This window comes from Amphiprion ocellaris, chromosome 10, assembly GCF_022539595.1.
Source record: "Amphiprion ocellaris isolate individual 3 ecotype Okinawa chromosome 10, ASM2253959v1, whole genome shotgun sequence".
In the NCBI taxonomy this organism is placed as follows: domain Eukaryota; kingdom Metazoa; phylum Chordata; class Actinopteri; family Pomacentridae; genus Amphiprion; species Amphiprion ocellaris.
The window spans coordinates 14,012,261-14,028,724 of record NC_072775.1 but is presented as its reverse complement, the minus strand read 5'-3'; the positions used below and the strand labels follow the sequence as shown (position 1 = coordinate 14,028,724).

The following is a 16,464-nucleotide window of genomic DNA, read 5'->3' as shown; positions in this document are numbered from 1 at the left end:
CAAAGAGTCTTTCAAGAATATTTTTGGCAAATTTTGCCCAAATGTGAAAAAAAAGCTTGAGCAGAGTGGGGGATTGAACCTGCACTCTCCAGGTTCCAAACCACCATCACTACCTCTGGACTACCAGTCCTACATACCCAAATACAGGCTTTTCTTCTATTCGTCAAGGCGGTGACATCAACACTGAAAGAAAAAAAAACAATCCACAAAATCAAAAAAAGAACATAATCTACCTACAACTTTTAAAGAACACGCTAAAAAACACAATACTAAAAAGTCACACTCTTCTCCTCATCACTCATTTTTACATTTTAACACAATTTCAAAGCCACACAAATCACATTCTTCATGTCAAATCACTTCTCTTCACTACAAATGGGAGAGAACAGCAAACAAATAAAATACAACTTATGGCTTAAATATCTTCAAAATCTCTTTGCTATTCCTCTACATTCAAATTCCTCAACACCACTCAACAATCACCTGCAGGATCTCTTACTTCTTTCTTAGCTCTGACAAAACATCTTCAAGACTCTGGGAAGACAACTCATTTTCAACACATTTGCTGCTTCGTCTAAGTGTCCACACACATCTCCAGTCATCCACAGGCCTCACCACTGATCAGCTGCACAAACTTACATGTTAAACTTCTCCAAAGATAAAATACAGGCCCTTCTGTCTGATCACAACTTTTACTGGTGGCTCATATTTCAAGTTCATTTCCTTGCAAAGTCTTTATTTTGGATTAAAGTGGGATCTGTGACCAGGCAGATCACTTGTTTATTCTTAGCATTTGGATTTCACTGACATTCCTGTCATGCAGAAAAATAGAAATATCTTTGCATTGATTCAGCTAAACTAACTGCAGACACTGAGAGGCGTAAAGTTCAACAAATGCTGTTTTTATTTACTTCACTGGTGACATCAGTAGATGCTTGCAGTGAAACCACCACTGCAAATATTTATGCATTAAAGTATCACAACTGAAAACTCCCTACAAACGTCCACTTCTAACACCACAAACATTGTCCAGAGGAAATGATATTAGCTGAACATAAAAACATGTAAAACAGCTCTGATGCTTTCATCCTGAGCTCCACTCAAACATTTCACTGTGCAGCAGCTCAGCAGTTTGTTTAAGAAAAGCATTTAGGTTCAATCTGTGAAGCCCAAAACCCACCAGCTTTGAAAAATGACACCATTTACCAGAGTCACAAACTGTAAAAACAGAAGGAATTGTTGGATTTTCTATGTGAATGTGTCGCCTCTCTAGTTAACTCACCCGGTTACGTCTCCATCCTGACGCTGCTCTGCTGGACCGGAGCTTCTGGACCAGCCGGGTGGACCTTCCTTCACAGATCTTCCCGGTGGGAGTGATTCTGAGTCGGCCTTGGTTGACTGCAAACTCCTTAAAATGGACACATGAGAGGAAATCGAGAACAAATCGATACAACAGCTTGTTCGGTTTGTCCTGTTCTTAAATGGGTAGAAAACTGCTGAGAGCTCTCAGTTCAATTCAATTTTCAATTCAATTTTATTTATATAGCGCCAATTACAGTCAAATTGTCTCGAGACGCTTTACAGAACCCATATGCCTGACCCCCAGAGCAAGCCAAAAGGCGACAGTGGCAAGGAAAACACCCTTTTAACAGGGAAAAAAACCTCAAGCAGAACCCGGCTCTAATGTGGGGGGACCCATCTGCCTGCTGGCCGGGCGGGTTGAGAGGGACAGAAGAGGTAGAAAGGTAGAGATAGAGGGGTAGAGGTAGAGATAGAGGGGTAGAGATAGAGAGGTGGGGGGGTGGGACACAAGGACCATAAAACACAGCCACACATCTGAAGCATCCAGCATCCAGCTCTGGGACCAGGGACACTCGGAGAAAGGACACAGAAAGAAACAGAGTGAATGTAATGCAATAATGGTATATGTAGTAAATACATAGGTAGTTAGAGAAGGGCTCAGTGCATCAAGAGAGGTTCCCCAGCAGTCTAGGCCTATAGCAGCATAACTAGGGGCAAACTAAAGGGACGTCAAGAGGGGAAGTCAGTTGTGCAAATGAAAACACCAGCATACCCCGTCAGGGTCCCCCAGTCAGCCCTAACTATAAGCTTTGTCGAAAAGGAAGGTTTTAAGCCTGGTCTTAAAAATAGAGAGGGTGTCCGCCTCCTGAACCCAAACTGGGAGCTGGTTCCACAGGAGAGGCGCCTGATAACTGAAGGCTCTGCCTCCCATTCTACTTTTAGAGATTCTAGGAACAACAAGTAAGCCTGCAGTCTGAGAGCGAAGAGTTCTGCTAGGATAATATGGTACTATCAGGTCTTTAAGATATGATGGAGATTGGTTGTTAAGAGCTTTATATGTCAGAAGAAGGATTTTGAATTCTATTCTAGATTTAACAGGAAGCCAATGAAGAGAAACCAATATAGGAGAAATATGATCTCTCTTGCTAACTCCTGTCAGTACTCTGGCTGCAGCATTTTGGATCAGCTGTAGATATTTCAGAGAGCTATTGGGACAACCTGATAATAAGGAATTACAGTAGTCAAGTCTAGAAGTAACAAATGCATGGACTAGTTTTTCTGCATCACTCTGAGACAGGATGTTCCTCATTTTCACAATATTTCTCAGGTGGAAAAAGGAAGTCCTACAGATTTGTTTTATGTGCGAGTTAAAGGACATGTCCTGGTCAAAGATAACACCGAGGTTCCTCACAGTAGTACTGGAGGCCAATGTAATGCCATCCAGAGTAACTATATGCTTTGAAAGCAATTCTCTAAGATGTTTGGGGCCAAATACAATGACTTCAATCTTGTCTAAATTTAGTAGTAAGAAATTATAGGTCATCCAGGTCTTTATGTCCTTAAGACAATCTTGCAGTCTAGCTAGCTGATTAGTTTCATTTGGCTTCATAGATAAATACAATTGAGTGTCGTCAGCATAACAATGGAAATTAATACAGTGCTTCCTAATAATGTTGCCTAAGGGAAGCATGTATAATGTGAACAGTATTGGTCCTAAGACAGAACCCTGAGGAACTCCATGATTAACCCTAGTATGCTCAGAAGAGTCATTGTTGACATGCACAAACTGGAACCTGTCTGATAAGTAGGATTTAAACCAGTCCAGTGCTGTCCCTTTAATGCCAATAGAATGTTCTAGTCGCTGTAATAAAAGTTTGTGGTTGATTGTATCGAATGCTGCACTAAGGTCCAATAAAATAAGTATAGAGACCAGTCCATTATCTGACGCTATGAGAAGGTCATTAGTAACTTTCACCAGAGCTGTTTCTGTGCTATGATGCACTCTGAAGCCTGACTGAAACTCTTCAAACAAGCTATTCCTTTGTAAATGTTCACATAATTGATTTGCAACTGTTCTTTCCAGAATTTTGGAGAGAAATGGGAGGTTGGAAACTGGTCTATAGTTGGCTAAAACATCTGGATCTAGAGTGGGCTTTTTAAGTAAAGGTTTGATTACAGCAACCTTAAAAGCCTGTGGTACATAACCTGTTACTAGAGAGAGATTAATCAGATCTAACATTGAGGAATCAGCTCTGACAGAGTGTTGCTCTGACTCCATGTGTGACTGAGGCTGGAGTGAACAGAGCTGCTGCTGCTCAGCTGCAGCTTCTTATTAGCACAACAACAGACGCTGCGTTCACTACGTCTGTGGGTGTGGAGCTGATAAAGAGGATCTTCACCACTGACCTGAGCTGCTGCCACACGGTGAGACGTCCAACAGAGTCACTGAGCAGCTGATGATGAAGAAGATGAAGGCTTCAGGAGGAGGTGGAGGAGGAGAAGCTGCAGGGCCACATGAGACACTGAAGAGACAAACCAGAAATGATTCACACACTAGACATGAAGAAAAGAAAACATCAGAGAGTGTAAAATACAAGAATGAGTCCTGAACATCACTGGTGATGAAGCTCGAGGCAGAAAAACTCAAACACAAACTGCCTCAACAACAAGTTCATTTCTATGGTCAAACTGAGAGCAAGAATTCCTGGAATATTTAGTAAATCTAAACTGTATTTCTGAAATTTAATCCAGACAGGAGAAATATTGTGCATTTTAATATTCGTGTGTGCTGTCCCGATAAGCGGCTGGTGAAGGACTTTCTAAGTCTTATTGCCTCTTTTAATGTGGTTCAGTGTGTGGCGGGTCCCACACATGAACACGGACACACGTTAGACCTGGTTCTGTCTTATGGATTGTCTGTGTCGAATATTGAGATCGGTGATAACGTATTCTCTGATCATAAGCCTGTGATTTTTAATGTCAGCTTTCCGTGTGTTGGTCTTAAATCCAGCGCTCCTGCTCGGTACTGTCGGGTTTTTGAACTCTCTCTCTGCCGGTCGCTTCTCCGCTGCTTTTAATCAGCTCTGCGTCCCCTCTAGTTTATCCTCTATGGATACAGAGGAACTCAGCTCATGGTTCCATTCTATTCTGTCAAGGTGTTCTGAACTCCGTGGCTCCTTTAAAGACTGCACATCGTAGAGCAAAACTGGAGCCCTGGTTCAACGACGCAACTGGAGCAGTGAGGAGGGAGTGTGGTAGAGCTGAGCGCAGCTGGAAGAAGGACAAGCTGCAAGTGTCGTTTTTAATTTTAAAAGACCGCTGGAGAGACTATCAGACTGTGGTTAAGGAAGCCAAAAGGGCTCACTTAGCTGGAGTCATTGAGTCAAACCGCCACAACCCTCGAGTTTTATTTAATACCACTGACTCAGTTTTAAATGCTCCCAAGCCGGTTTGCCAGGAAGCATCCATCGAACTGTGCGTCAACTTTCAGGAGTTTTTTATTGATAAAGTTGTTAGTACAAGGGCTCTGATCTCAGCTCCTGCCGTCGACCCCTCTGCCTCTGTCTGCTGCCCGGCTGGGCTCCATAAATTTCAGCCCGTTACTCTGTCGTTTTTCATAGACACTGTCGGCCACATAAAGGGTCCCTCACGACTCCATCCCGCCTCACTTTTTAAAAGAGGTTTTTCCATGTATTGGGCAGTCAGTTTTAACCGTCATTAACAGCTGTCTGTCCACTGGCGTGGTCCCCCACTAGTTTTAAACACGCTGCAGTCCAAACACTGCTGAAGAAACCTGGCCTCGACACCACAGTTTTATCTAACTTCAGAACAATCTCCAAGCTGCCCTTTCTTTCCAGAATTTTAGAGACAGTTGTTCATGCCCAGCTGAAGTCCTCTTTAGATGAGCACAACGTACTGGAGGTTTTTCAGTCTGGTTTTCAGACTCTGCATAGCACGGAGTCAGCACTGCTACGGGTTTTTAATGATGTTCTCCTGGCAAACGACTCTGGGGATGATGCGGTTCTTGTTCTTAGCTAGTCTGCTCTAGCGCGTCTCCAGTTGGCTCAGAATGCTGCTGCTGCCCTCCAAAATATGAGCACATTACGCCTGTTTTAGCCTCCCTCCATTGGCTCCCCGTGCGCTTTAGGGTTGCTTTGAAGGTTCTTTTATTTGTTCTTAAAGCCTTAAATGGTCTGGCCCCTCCCTACCTCTCTGAGCTGCTCCATCCTCATCCATCCTCATCCCTCCTCACCAACCCTCAGATCAGCTGTTCAGCTGCTTCTGGAGGTTCCGAGGTCTAGGAGGAAGCTCAGAGGAGATAGAGCCTTCTCTGTTGCTGCTCCCAGATTGTGGAATAATCTCCCTATGCACATCAGAGAGGCTCCCTCACTGGCGGTTTTGAAAACCAAACTTAAAACCTATTTTTATTCACTGGCTTTTAACACAGCATGAGACTCTGCTTCTGTTTTATTGTGCTGCTGTCTTAATATGTGTATGTTTTATTTATTGTTTTAATGTTTTATTTCGTTGTTTATTGTACAGCACTCTGTTTCAGCGGCTGCTGTTTTAAAGCGCTTTAGAAATAAAGTTGAGTTGATTTGAGTTGACTTGCATTTAACTGTTAAAGTCAGTGTTTCTAGTTAGGGTCCGAGCACCGACTGGTGCGAAGACCCTATTGGAATGCAAGGAATTATTAGGGTCCGAGCACCGACAGTGCGAAGACCCTATTGGAATGCAAGGAATTATTAGGGTCCGAGCACCGACGGTGCGGAGGACCCTATTGAAATGCAAGGAATTATTTATTATTATTATTATTATTATTATTATTATTATTATTATTATTATTATTATTATTATTATTCTTTCTTTGCCCGCCGGGAAATTGCCATTTTTGGCGGCCTTATCATACCCCAAAACACGTCAAACGTGGCATGCTCATCAGGACTGGTGAAAAATTTGATATTTTATGGGAGTTGCACATGTGTGTGGCAAAATGTCTCCATAGCGCCCCCTGGAAAATTGAAAATTTGGTCATTAGGCCAACTTGCACGATGTTTCATGTACAGCTACAAAAGTTTGTATGTATATTCAGCACATCAGGAAACCCAAAAAAGTCAATCATGACCACGCCCTAACACGAACAGGAAGTCGGCCATCTTGAATTAACTGTAAATTTTTCAAAATTAATAACTCATCGGGGATAAGTCCGAGAGACGTCAAATTTGGCCAATATATGCAAACACGCGACCTGATGAAAAGTTATCAAAATGTTCATCTCATTTCAAAGGGCGTGGCCATGGTGACTCCCAAAAAAATGGATCCTTCGCCATGAAACAGGAAGTGGTGTCTAACTCAGCTGTACATGCTCCAATCTGCCTGAAATTTCACGTGTGATCAATGTCCAGCCCTGACAACATCCATATGGTTATATACATTGACAGTCATAGCGCCACCTTGTGGTAGCAGGAAATTGACATTTTTCACACTTTGATGTACTATTCTTACCATGTTGATCAGATTCACCTCAAATTTGGTGACATAAGCCACAATACATTGATGATGATTCCCAGAGAAAATGGTGGCTCGTCATCAAAGGGCGTGTCTGTGGCGGCGCGGCGAATTTCGATTTGTCGCCATGAAAATTGAATTATTAATATCTCAGCTGGAAATGGTCCAATCTGGACCAAACTTGATATGGTGGACACCAGTCCGGGTCTGAACACATCCACACTCATAAATTTAGAAATACTCATAGCGCCACCTATTGGCAACAGGAAGTAATTGTCATTACATTTGCACCTACCATTGCCGGAAACTTTGTCATATCATCTTGAAAATTGGTCAGCAGTGTGATTACGCCTAGACGATGCCACAGTGGGAAGATTTTGATGATTCATAAAACACTGTTGCCGTGGCAACGCATTATTGCCGTAATAAACACAGTAGTTTTTGACAGGTTAAAAATGCTCAAATGCTCGCCAAAATTACCACACATATCTGGACCGGCAACCCATTTCATATTTAAGGGAAACTGCACATGTGTATGGCAAAATGGCTCCATAGCGCCACCTGGAAAATTTCAAACAGTTACTACGGCCAGTACGTGTTACCTAGAATTATGAAACTTGGTAGGCATATGTAACTCGTCAAGACACACAAAAATGTGATTGACACCCATGCCCAAAACCCAACAGGAAGTCGGCCATTTTGAATTATATGTCATATGTTTTGACGATTTTGGGTCATTTTTGTACATTTTCAAAAGCTATAAACTCAAACAGGGTAACACCGAGAGAGCTGAAATTTGACCAAGATGTACTCCAGGCATGGGTGATCAAAAGTTATCAAAATGCTCACCTTAAGTCTGAGGGCGTGGCCATGGCGGCCTCCTGAATTTTGATGCTTCGCCATGAAACATCAACTGCTGTGTAACTGCCCTAAACATGCTCCAATCTGCCTCAAACTTTACATGTGTGATCAGAGTCCAGCCCTGATGACATTCACATGCTGAAATACAGCCACAGTCATAGCGCCACCTGTTGGTTGGAAGGGAATTCTCTATAACTAGCCTGTACATGGTCCGATCTGCCTGAAATTTTGTATGTGTGATCAGAGTCCGACCCTGATCACATTCATAAGCCAATATACACTCTCGGACGCAGCGCTACCTGGTGGATGGACAGGAAAAGCTCTATAAGTAGCCTGAACATGCTCCAATCTGCCTGAAATTTTACGTGTGTGATCAGAGTCCGGCCCTCATCGCATCCATAGGCCGACATGCACTCTCGGTCGCAGCGCCACCTGGTGGACGTGCGTGGATTCGCCGACCAGCAAGGATGCGAGGACCCGTCCAACACTGCTTGCAGCTTTAATTTTGTTATTGTTGTTTGTTGGTCCTGTCTATCTCTGCGTGACAGGTGCTGTTGAACATTTGTTCGCTGAAACTATTTTATTTTTAGGTTGTTTGTTTTATTTTTGTTGTTCTTTATTTTATCTTTTCGGTTCGTTTTTCATTTTTTGGTTGTTTATTTTATTTCCTGGTTGTTTATTTTATCTTTTTAGTTGTTCTTTTTATTTGCTGGGTTGTTTTATCTTCCAGTTGTTAATTTTATTGTCCAGTTGTTTACTTTATTTTCCCAGTTATTTATTTTATTTTCCGATTGTTTATCCCATTTTTCCAGTTGTTCATTTTACTTTCCAGTTGTTTAGTTTATTTTCCCAGTTGTTTATTTTATTTCCCAGTTGTTTATTTTATTTTCACGGCTGTTTATTTTATTTTCAGAGTTGGTTATTTTATTTTCACTGTTGTTTATTTTATTTTAGCGGTTGTTTTTTATTATTATTCTGATTGTTCATTTTATTTTCTCAGTTGTTTGTTTTATTTTTCAAAAAATGTTTGCAAAATCCCGTCTAAAGATTTTTCTTTTTCCATGCCTTGTGAACATGTCCATGTGGTGTTTTTATATTCTGAAAACACATCATGAGCAAAATGAGCACATTTCAGAGGAAGCGACAGTTTTGGCACATCTAAGCCATTTGATTTCAGAAAGGGATCATTTTCATGGAAAAATAAATGCAACTTTGATATGCAGAGATGGGTTTCTAAAATTTAATTCAACAACCAGAGAGAGACAAAGCAGACTTTGCAGCTTCTAGTTGGTGTAGCAGCTCTCCTCCAGCAGAGGGCAGAGCGGGACAAAACATGTTACAGTAGACGAATCTGAAGGGGACATTAAAGTAAAAAAAAAAAAAAAAAAGAATGAGAAAAAGGTCAAATCTTATATATGTATTTTGTGAATGCTTACACATGAAATACAGGTGAGTATCTGAAGAATAATGGGAAATTTCCTACTACCATAGTGCATTCAGTTTTACATACTCAGAGCAGAAAAACAGCTCTGTACTGAAATATAAAATATGCATTCTCAATAGATGGACGTACCATTATAGGCACATAATGGGCCCTCAAGAGAGCAAGTGGAAAAAGGTTATTTTGGTTGTGGGCTTTGATGAATTAAAAATGAAGCAAAAAAAAAAAAATGAAAAAATGACAAAGAAAGTTAGTGCTAGAGAAAGAAAATTACATTCAATTTTTGTCCACAAACACTTTGAAAAGTCCATTCATCTCTACAACCTCTTTTCCAACACAAAAGGGTCAAACCATTTAAGTTTCTTATGAGAAAAAAAATTCAGTCATCTCTGTGGTGATTTCAATGGAGACAGCTGATAGTTGTCTTTTCATTCTAATGCCATGGTGCACATTATCAGCAGTGGAGCTGACCTACTAAAACAGTGAAGCTTGGAGCAGAAGCAGTCGGTTTCCAGGTGTCTTCAGTCATTCAAGGGATGAGCACCGACTGCTTCACGTCAAAAATAGTGTCTGTTTGTGGCATAACATTGCCAAATGCCTTTTTCTTGCATTTTTGTACAGCTGATGTCTTGTTGAAGCTTTTCTCGTAGGATGTCCACTGTCACGCTGCTGCTTCAAGTGAAAACAGGCTTTGTAAACTCCAAAGGGGGAGAAATCTGCTCTCTTCACCTTTCACAAAAAAGATTTTTAGAAATTCTTAAAATTGTCTCCTAAATTTAAAAGAAGAGAAAGAGTGCATTACATCTAAGTAATAATATTTTAAAAAAACATAGAATTAGTTTTTTTGTATTTTGAACACAATATGCACTATACAAATCTTTAGATAGGTCATAATTTAAATACTGGTTCCTGTATTTTGAAATACCAGTGATGTATTTCACATCCATCTACCTGTTGGTTGTTTGCAAAGCTTGGTGTGAAGAGCATCTGTAAGAATTTCATTGAAAATTGGCAAAACCTTTGACTGAATCTTTTGTTTTTAAGAGGATATCAAGACTTAGGACTAAATCTAGGACCTCCCATGGTGTTACTAATTACCTTTATTAAGGCAAACACACCAACAGTTATGATAGAAAACACATTTTTGCCTTTTGCAGTGCCTCTTAATGGTCAAATATTGCAAAATAAGGTCCTGAATTCCAGTTTTCCTCCTAATTCCTTTTCACTGAAGTAAATAAATTTTGCTTTTTTTTTTTGACAAGAATTTACAAAAAAAATCTGTTTTATGTCAATGTGAAAACAGATTTCTACAAAGTTATGTTATTTTTCCCCGAAAGTAATTATAAAAATGTGGACTAGGCCGTTTGGTCTGATGAGACCATTCCTATCATAAAGCATGGTGGTGGCAGCATCATGCTGTGGGGATGCTTCTCGGCACCCCTGCAACCTGGAAAAGACTCCAGAAGATTAATGTAGCAAAGCACAGGGAAAACCTGGAGGACAACCTGATGCAGTCTGCAATAGAACTGTGACTCGGGACAAGATTTATATTAAAACAAGAGAATAACCTAAACCATGCAGCCAAAGTTACACAGAAATGGTTTTAAGACGTCAAAGTGGATGTTGTGGAGTGATGGAGTCAGAGCTCAGACCTCAATCCAGCTGAGAGTTTGTAGCATGACTGGAATAAAGCAGTTCACTCATGACTCCTGACAGAACTGACAGAAGATTTGCAAGACGGATTGAAACAAATCCACACTCAATGCTGAATTTTATGTTTTCAGTTAATTGGCATTGCTTTCTGTTTTCACTTGGGCATGGAAGAGTCTTTTTTTTTGTAAATTCCTGTCAAAAAAGCCACATTATATTGATCATAATTGAATTCCAAAAGGCAATAAAAAGGGAACATTTCCAAGGTGGATGATTACGTTTCATATGCACTGCACCAAGTTTAGTTTCCACAGATCAAAGCGTCACTGAGATGTGATGATGCTTTTTACCTGTCTGACAAATTTTAAAACTTCACCGAACGGTCCTAGGGGCTGTCAGAAGAAAGACGAAGATGTACAGAAAAAGTAGAAACCCTATGAATGCTGATCAGCTTTGTTGTCTGGTCGCCCATTAAAAGTACCAAAAATGGTCCACCAACGTCACACCAAAAACAGCAGAGAATTGCTGTCATTTCTCTTATTTGTGCGGCACATTGGAATTCCTGACAAGTTGCTGTCATAGAAGAAGTCCGCATTATCACCGAGCTCCGGATAAGAGCCGTCCATCATGCATTTCTTGGCTGTTGAAGCGATAATGCTGTATGCTTAGAAAATGTCCTCTGCTTCTCACTTTCTTACCTGCCCTATAGAAAGGAAAAACGATATTCTTTGGGTCATTGTGGTTGCTGTATTTTTTTTTTTAACTACCTATCAGATCTCTTTTCAGTTTTCTGAGAACAGCTCAGCATGTTCGATTTCATACCTTCTTCTCAAGAAATGAAACCTTTTTGTGCACTTTAGTTGCACTCATTTGTCCCCAAGCAGGTGTAATAATGGAACTGAAAGAGAACTGATCACCTTGACTCTGTTTTTTTGGTACATTTTATTTCATGTCCTAAATCATTTCCAAAAATGTCAAATATATGTCCCTTTCCTTACTCCTAAACACACCCATGAGTGGATATAATGCTTTATGACCCTCTGTAACATGCATTCAGATGCATCTATTAATATGATGATATCAGATGCCATTACGCAGCAATTATGTGCACTGCAACCTACTGTTGGTATCCAGAGTTGTGCTGAAAATGCCCTCCTTAGATAACATCTGCATGTACTTTGAAACTCTCCAATCTCCAGTTAGAACAACAATAAAGATAGCAGAGCTCCGCTGCCATGCAATTTGGCGTATTACTGATAATACTGAGTTCTCTGTCATAGATAAGTGGATTTAAAATGCAACAAACACACTTAACAGTCGTGCTCAAAAGTCAGAAGTATAGTGAACATAGAGGGTTCACACAGGGGCCGTACTGTATGTTTTTTTCAGTTATAAAATAGCAATGAGTCTCTCAGATGTGGTGCCGAATAGATCTGAGAAATCATAACTCTCACCAGCACCACAAGAATTAATTTAAATAACCTTTTGACCTCATGTATATAGATTTTTGAACATTAAAAATCACTGAGCTGCATTTTTATTCTGCAAAGACACTGAAAAGCTCACGCAAACTGTAAAATTAATGTACGTCTCTGCCAAGTGTTGATATAAAATCTTTAGAACTGCTTCAGGGAATCTGATTTATTCACATTATGTGACACGCCGGACACAACAAGAAAAGATTAGAAATGATCGAATCCCTCCCATCTTTAATCTATATTCTTTATGCAGATAGTGACTCTCTGTGGTCTCAGCAATGCATCATCAAATCCAAGGTTGGAATCTGACCCTGGGACCTTTGTGGTATGAGACAATCATCTTTGTTCTTCCCCTACATTCATGTTCCTGCCCACTTTGAAACTTTTGAAAAAGCTTAGCAAAGGTGACAGTGTCCTCAAGGAAAGGAAGTTACAAAAAATCTAAAGAAAATAAGTCACGTCTACATCTTCTTTGTGCTGTCTGATAAAGACAAAAATGTCCAAAGAAATCATCTGAGGAGAAAAGAAAATGGCTTTCAGTTGTTTGAGCAGGCAGCCTGAGTCTCTTTCCTCAGAGGTGTACGAGCTCTTTGAAGCTGAGACAGAGATGGGATGATTTTGCTGATGATATTCATTCTAGAAACTACAAAACGTGCTTTTCTGAACTGAAGTGGAGGGTAAGAGCTCTTCCCCACTGTGATAATAGCTAGACATATCTTTGCAAGTGGGCATGTTCCTCTTGTGTTCCTGCTCGGAGAACACATTATGTAATATCGTTTGTTTTATGGTGTATATCTTCACAAATAGCACGAAACAGATGCTCCTAATTATGGCAGTAAAGATAAGAAACAGTGAGGTGTAATAAGGTCCTTCTGCTTTAGAAAAGAAATATAATATCTCTGTTCAGCTTTCTAAATAGATGGAAACTGAATGAGTCATTGATTGACACAAAGATACCAAAGAAAAGTTTTCAAAGTAGTCCACTTCAGACAATTTTGTGAAAATCAAAAATGTCAACCAATTCGAAAAGTTTGACAGACTCGCTATTAAGTGTGATTTGTATTTTTTATTTCCTTCTTTCTCTATGATTGTCAGTCATCCAGGACATGGTATATCTAAAAGTTACAATGAGGCCAACAGGGTTTGTGTGAGTTTCTTTAAGGTGTTTCATCTGACATCTAAAAGGCTTCTTCTTCAGTTCTAAAAAATAAGTTAGATTGTCTAGAAGTCCCTGGAATTATCGCCTCTGTAAAGTTTTGTTTATGAGTTTGTGATCTCAGTTGCTAGGTTAAAGACTTCTTGAATTCAGCATGGTGTTTATTTAGTAAATTCCGGTCCCATTTAGAGTAAAATAGACAATAAAGTAGGGTTTGCTTTTGGGCTAGCTTGTGATTGACAGATCACTACTGGATGTCCACAAGTTATCAGCCAGATCCATCAGTCACTTGTCAATTCAAAAGAGCAAAATGGCAAACACAATTCCAAACTCAAGGCTTCAAGACTGCGAGCCACAAACCAGTGGGTGATGTCTGTACAGTCCAAATAGTCTGTGAACACACCATAAAACACAGGAAGAGGAAATCTAGAGCAGATCGATACAGTGGGCATCAAGTTCACTCAGGAGGACATCACAGGAAAGTAGTCTGACCTTTTTGGATTACGTGGTGACAGATGCATCAATATTAGAATATACAGGAAAAAACATACACAGATTGATTTTTACTATTTGATTCTCACCAAGCTGGAGGCTTCCAGAACTCGACCTTTCAGAATGTGTCCACAAGGACAGAGGGGAAAAAGAAACAGCAAAAACACTCCAGAGAAGCACTTAAAAGTTTTGGTTGTCCAAACTGAAGCTTTTCAAAAAGAATAATTAGTGGAACAACTTTGTTATTCCTTATGGTGCAGGAGCATCTGAAATTCTAAGGAGAATTTTCAACAAAGAACCCAGTCCACTATGAAGTCAAAAAGCACAATCACATGGTACTATACAGAAGAACCAACTCCTCAGATCAAGACTCAGATATCACCATTTTTTTTTACCATTCATGTTTACCATTAATTATTTCTAATGCAGTGTTGACATCTCTCCTCACACAGACTGACATCCACTCACATTTCAACTGATGTAACACAAACCACTCACACAATGGCTGAGTGGGTCAATAACTTTTACATGTCCTCAATGACTCTTAGGGCGCTAGCAGCCTACATGAGGTTGACTGCCTGGGACTTACCATCAGTTAGGTTGAAGTGAAGAAACCTTTCACAAGAGAGATTCAGACTCAGATTCACCTTGACATATTTCTGTATAAAAAGAAACTATGATTCCACCGAGGACTGGGAGGCACTAAGCAGTCCTTCTGCTCATAACATCATCACCAACAATGCCAACATTACATATGCTCTTTTAGTGTCATTGAGAAGCTCATCCTTCCCTCTGCACTTACTACAACTGACTTCTGGTTTCCCATAATGAGTATACTGACCTTTTAATACAATCCAAGATATTAGACATTAGACACTAGAATTTCAATGTCATGCAAAAGAATAATTTCATCTTGAGGAATCACATGGAAAGACATGAAAAGCACTCAGAGAGCGCAGTACTCCGTCAAGGCTGCTCAGTTGTTGTATCATTTCTGACAGCTGAAGTCTTGAAAAAATTCATGGCAGCCATCACGGCAACATAGAATGTGGCCATTCAATATAGATGTACCAACAAACAAAATGACCTTGCGCTGAGCACAGGCGTGTGTTATGCATGTGTATGTTATGTACGGATACCAAATCGCATTACCTAAATATGTAGCAGGCGACGGGAATTGATGGGACTCGGAAACACCCCCACAATTTAATCAATTGCTCCTTGTATGATTTCCAACTGATAAATCCTGATAAGTCCACAGCGGTGGATTTGTAGCAGGATCGCAATCATGTGATCATCAGCAAGCAGCTGACGTAGTGTTCAGTTGTCATAGTTACAGTGACACCGTGCCGCTATCTCGCAATGATGCAGAAATCTTTAACAAATCTGTGGATCCAGACTATAATTGGTCCTTGTGTCATTTCTGACCTTCCTTGAAAATGTCATCCAAATCCATTAGTCCGTTTTTGAGTAAAGTTGTGCACAGTAAGAAAGACAGACAGATTAACAGAAGGACAAACGTACGCCGATCATCACATAATTCTGCCACATTCTTTGGTGGAGTAAATATAGTAACAATGATGCATTTGATTCCCATGACTGCTTAACTCTCAACTATCCAGCATCTAGAGCCGTCTTCCTGCTGTGTTGACAATCTACCAACAAGCTGTTTTCAATTGCTTTGCAACAAATGTACTCCATGTAGTCAACATATAGCTCAAGTAACTTTCTGAGTAATTTTCTTGAAACCTTGACAACAATAAAAGAGCAATCTTCGAGCCACTGCTTTAAAAAGAGTAGTCTGGATACACCTGTGTTTCCCACTACAGACTAATATCACCATTGTTAGCGAAGAATCCTGTAAAGTGTCTGCCTCCAAAAAGGCAACTTTCTGACCTTAAATGTTTACTGTGGTAAGTTTGCAGTCTGCAAAAGAACTGTGACTTGGGAGAAGATTTGTTTTCCAGCGAGGCAGTCACCACAGACATGATTTAAAGAAAACAAGGTGAATGTTCTGCAGTGGTCGAGTTAGAGCCAAGACTTCAATCCAATTGAGAACTTGTGGCTGGATTGGAAGAGGGCTGTAACCTGACAGGGCATGAGCAGTTTGGCAAAGACAAATGGGGTAAAACTGCAGTGTCCAGATGTGTAAGGTGGATTGAGACATATTCACACAAGCTTATTGCTGTAAAATCTGTAACTGCCAAAGGTGCATCTACTAAATAATGATTTGAAGAAGGTGAATATTGATGCAATAACTTATGTCAAATTGAATATTTTTAATTAACTGACTTTACATTGCGCAAATCTGTTTTCATTTTGATATGAAAGAGTCATTTTTTGGGGGGAATTCTTGTTTAAAATAAAAAGCCAAACAAACTGAGGATGATTCAATGTTGAAAAACAATTACAGGAGAAAATTCCCAAGCTGGGTGAATACTTTTTTTTTTTTTACTTTGTTGTTATGTGCATGATATGTGGGGATTCTTCTCATTTTAATTTCAACATTCAACTGACCTCATGAGATGGGTGGTCACTGCTTGGTGCAACGCAAGTCTAATCTGGGTTTAATATTG

The 16,464-nt window shown here is 40.1% G+C and overlaps 1 protein-coding gene across 1 annotated transcript in view; it reads right to left on the bottom strand.

Annotated features, from left to right (window-relative positions):
- Positions 1 to 1,441: 1,441 nt before the first annotated feature.
- Positions 1,442 to 16,464, bottom strand: part of sirt6 (sirtuin 6) — a 66,518-nt gene continuing 51,495 nt past the window's right edge. Inside the window, exon 5 of the mRNA XM_055014465.1 lies at positions 1,442 to 3,824. Coding sequence (XP_054870440.1) covers positions 2,099 to 3,580 — 1,482 coding nt within the window. The 5' untranslated portion in view covers positions 3,581 to 3,824 and the 3' untranslated portion in view covers positions 1,442 to 2,098. The remainder of the gene's footprint in view (positions 3,825 to 16,464) is intronic.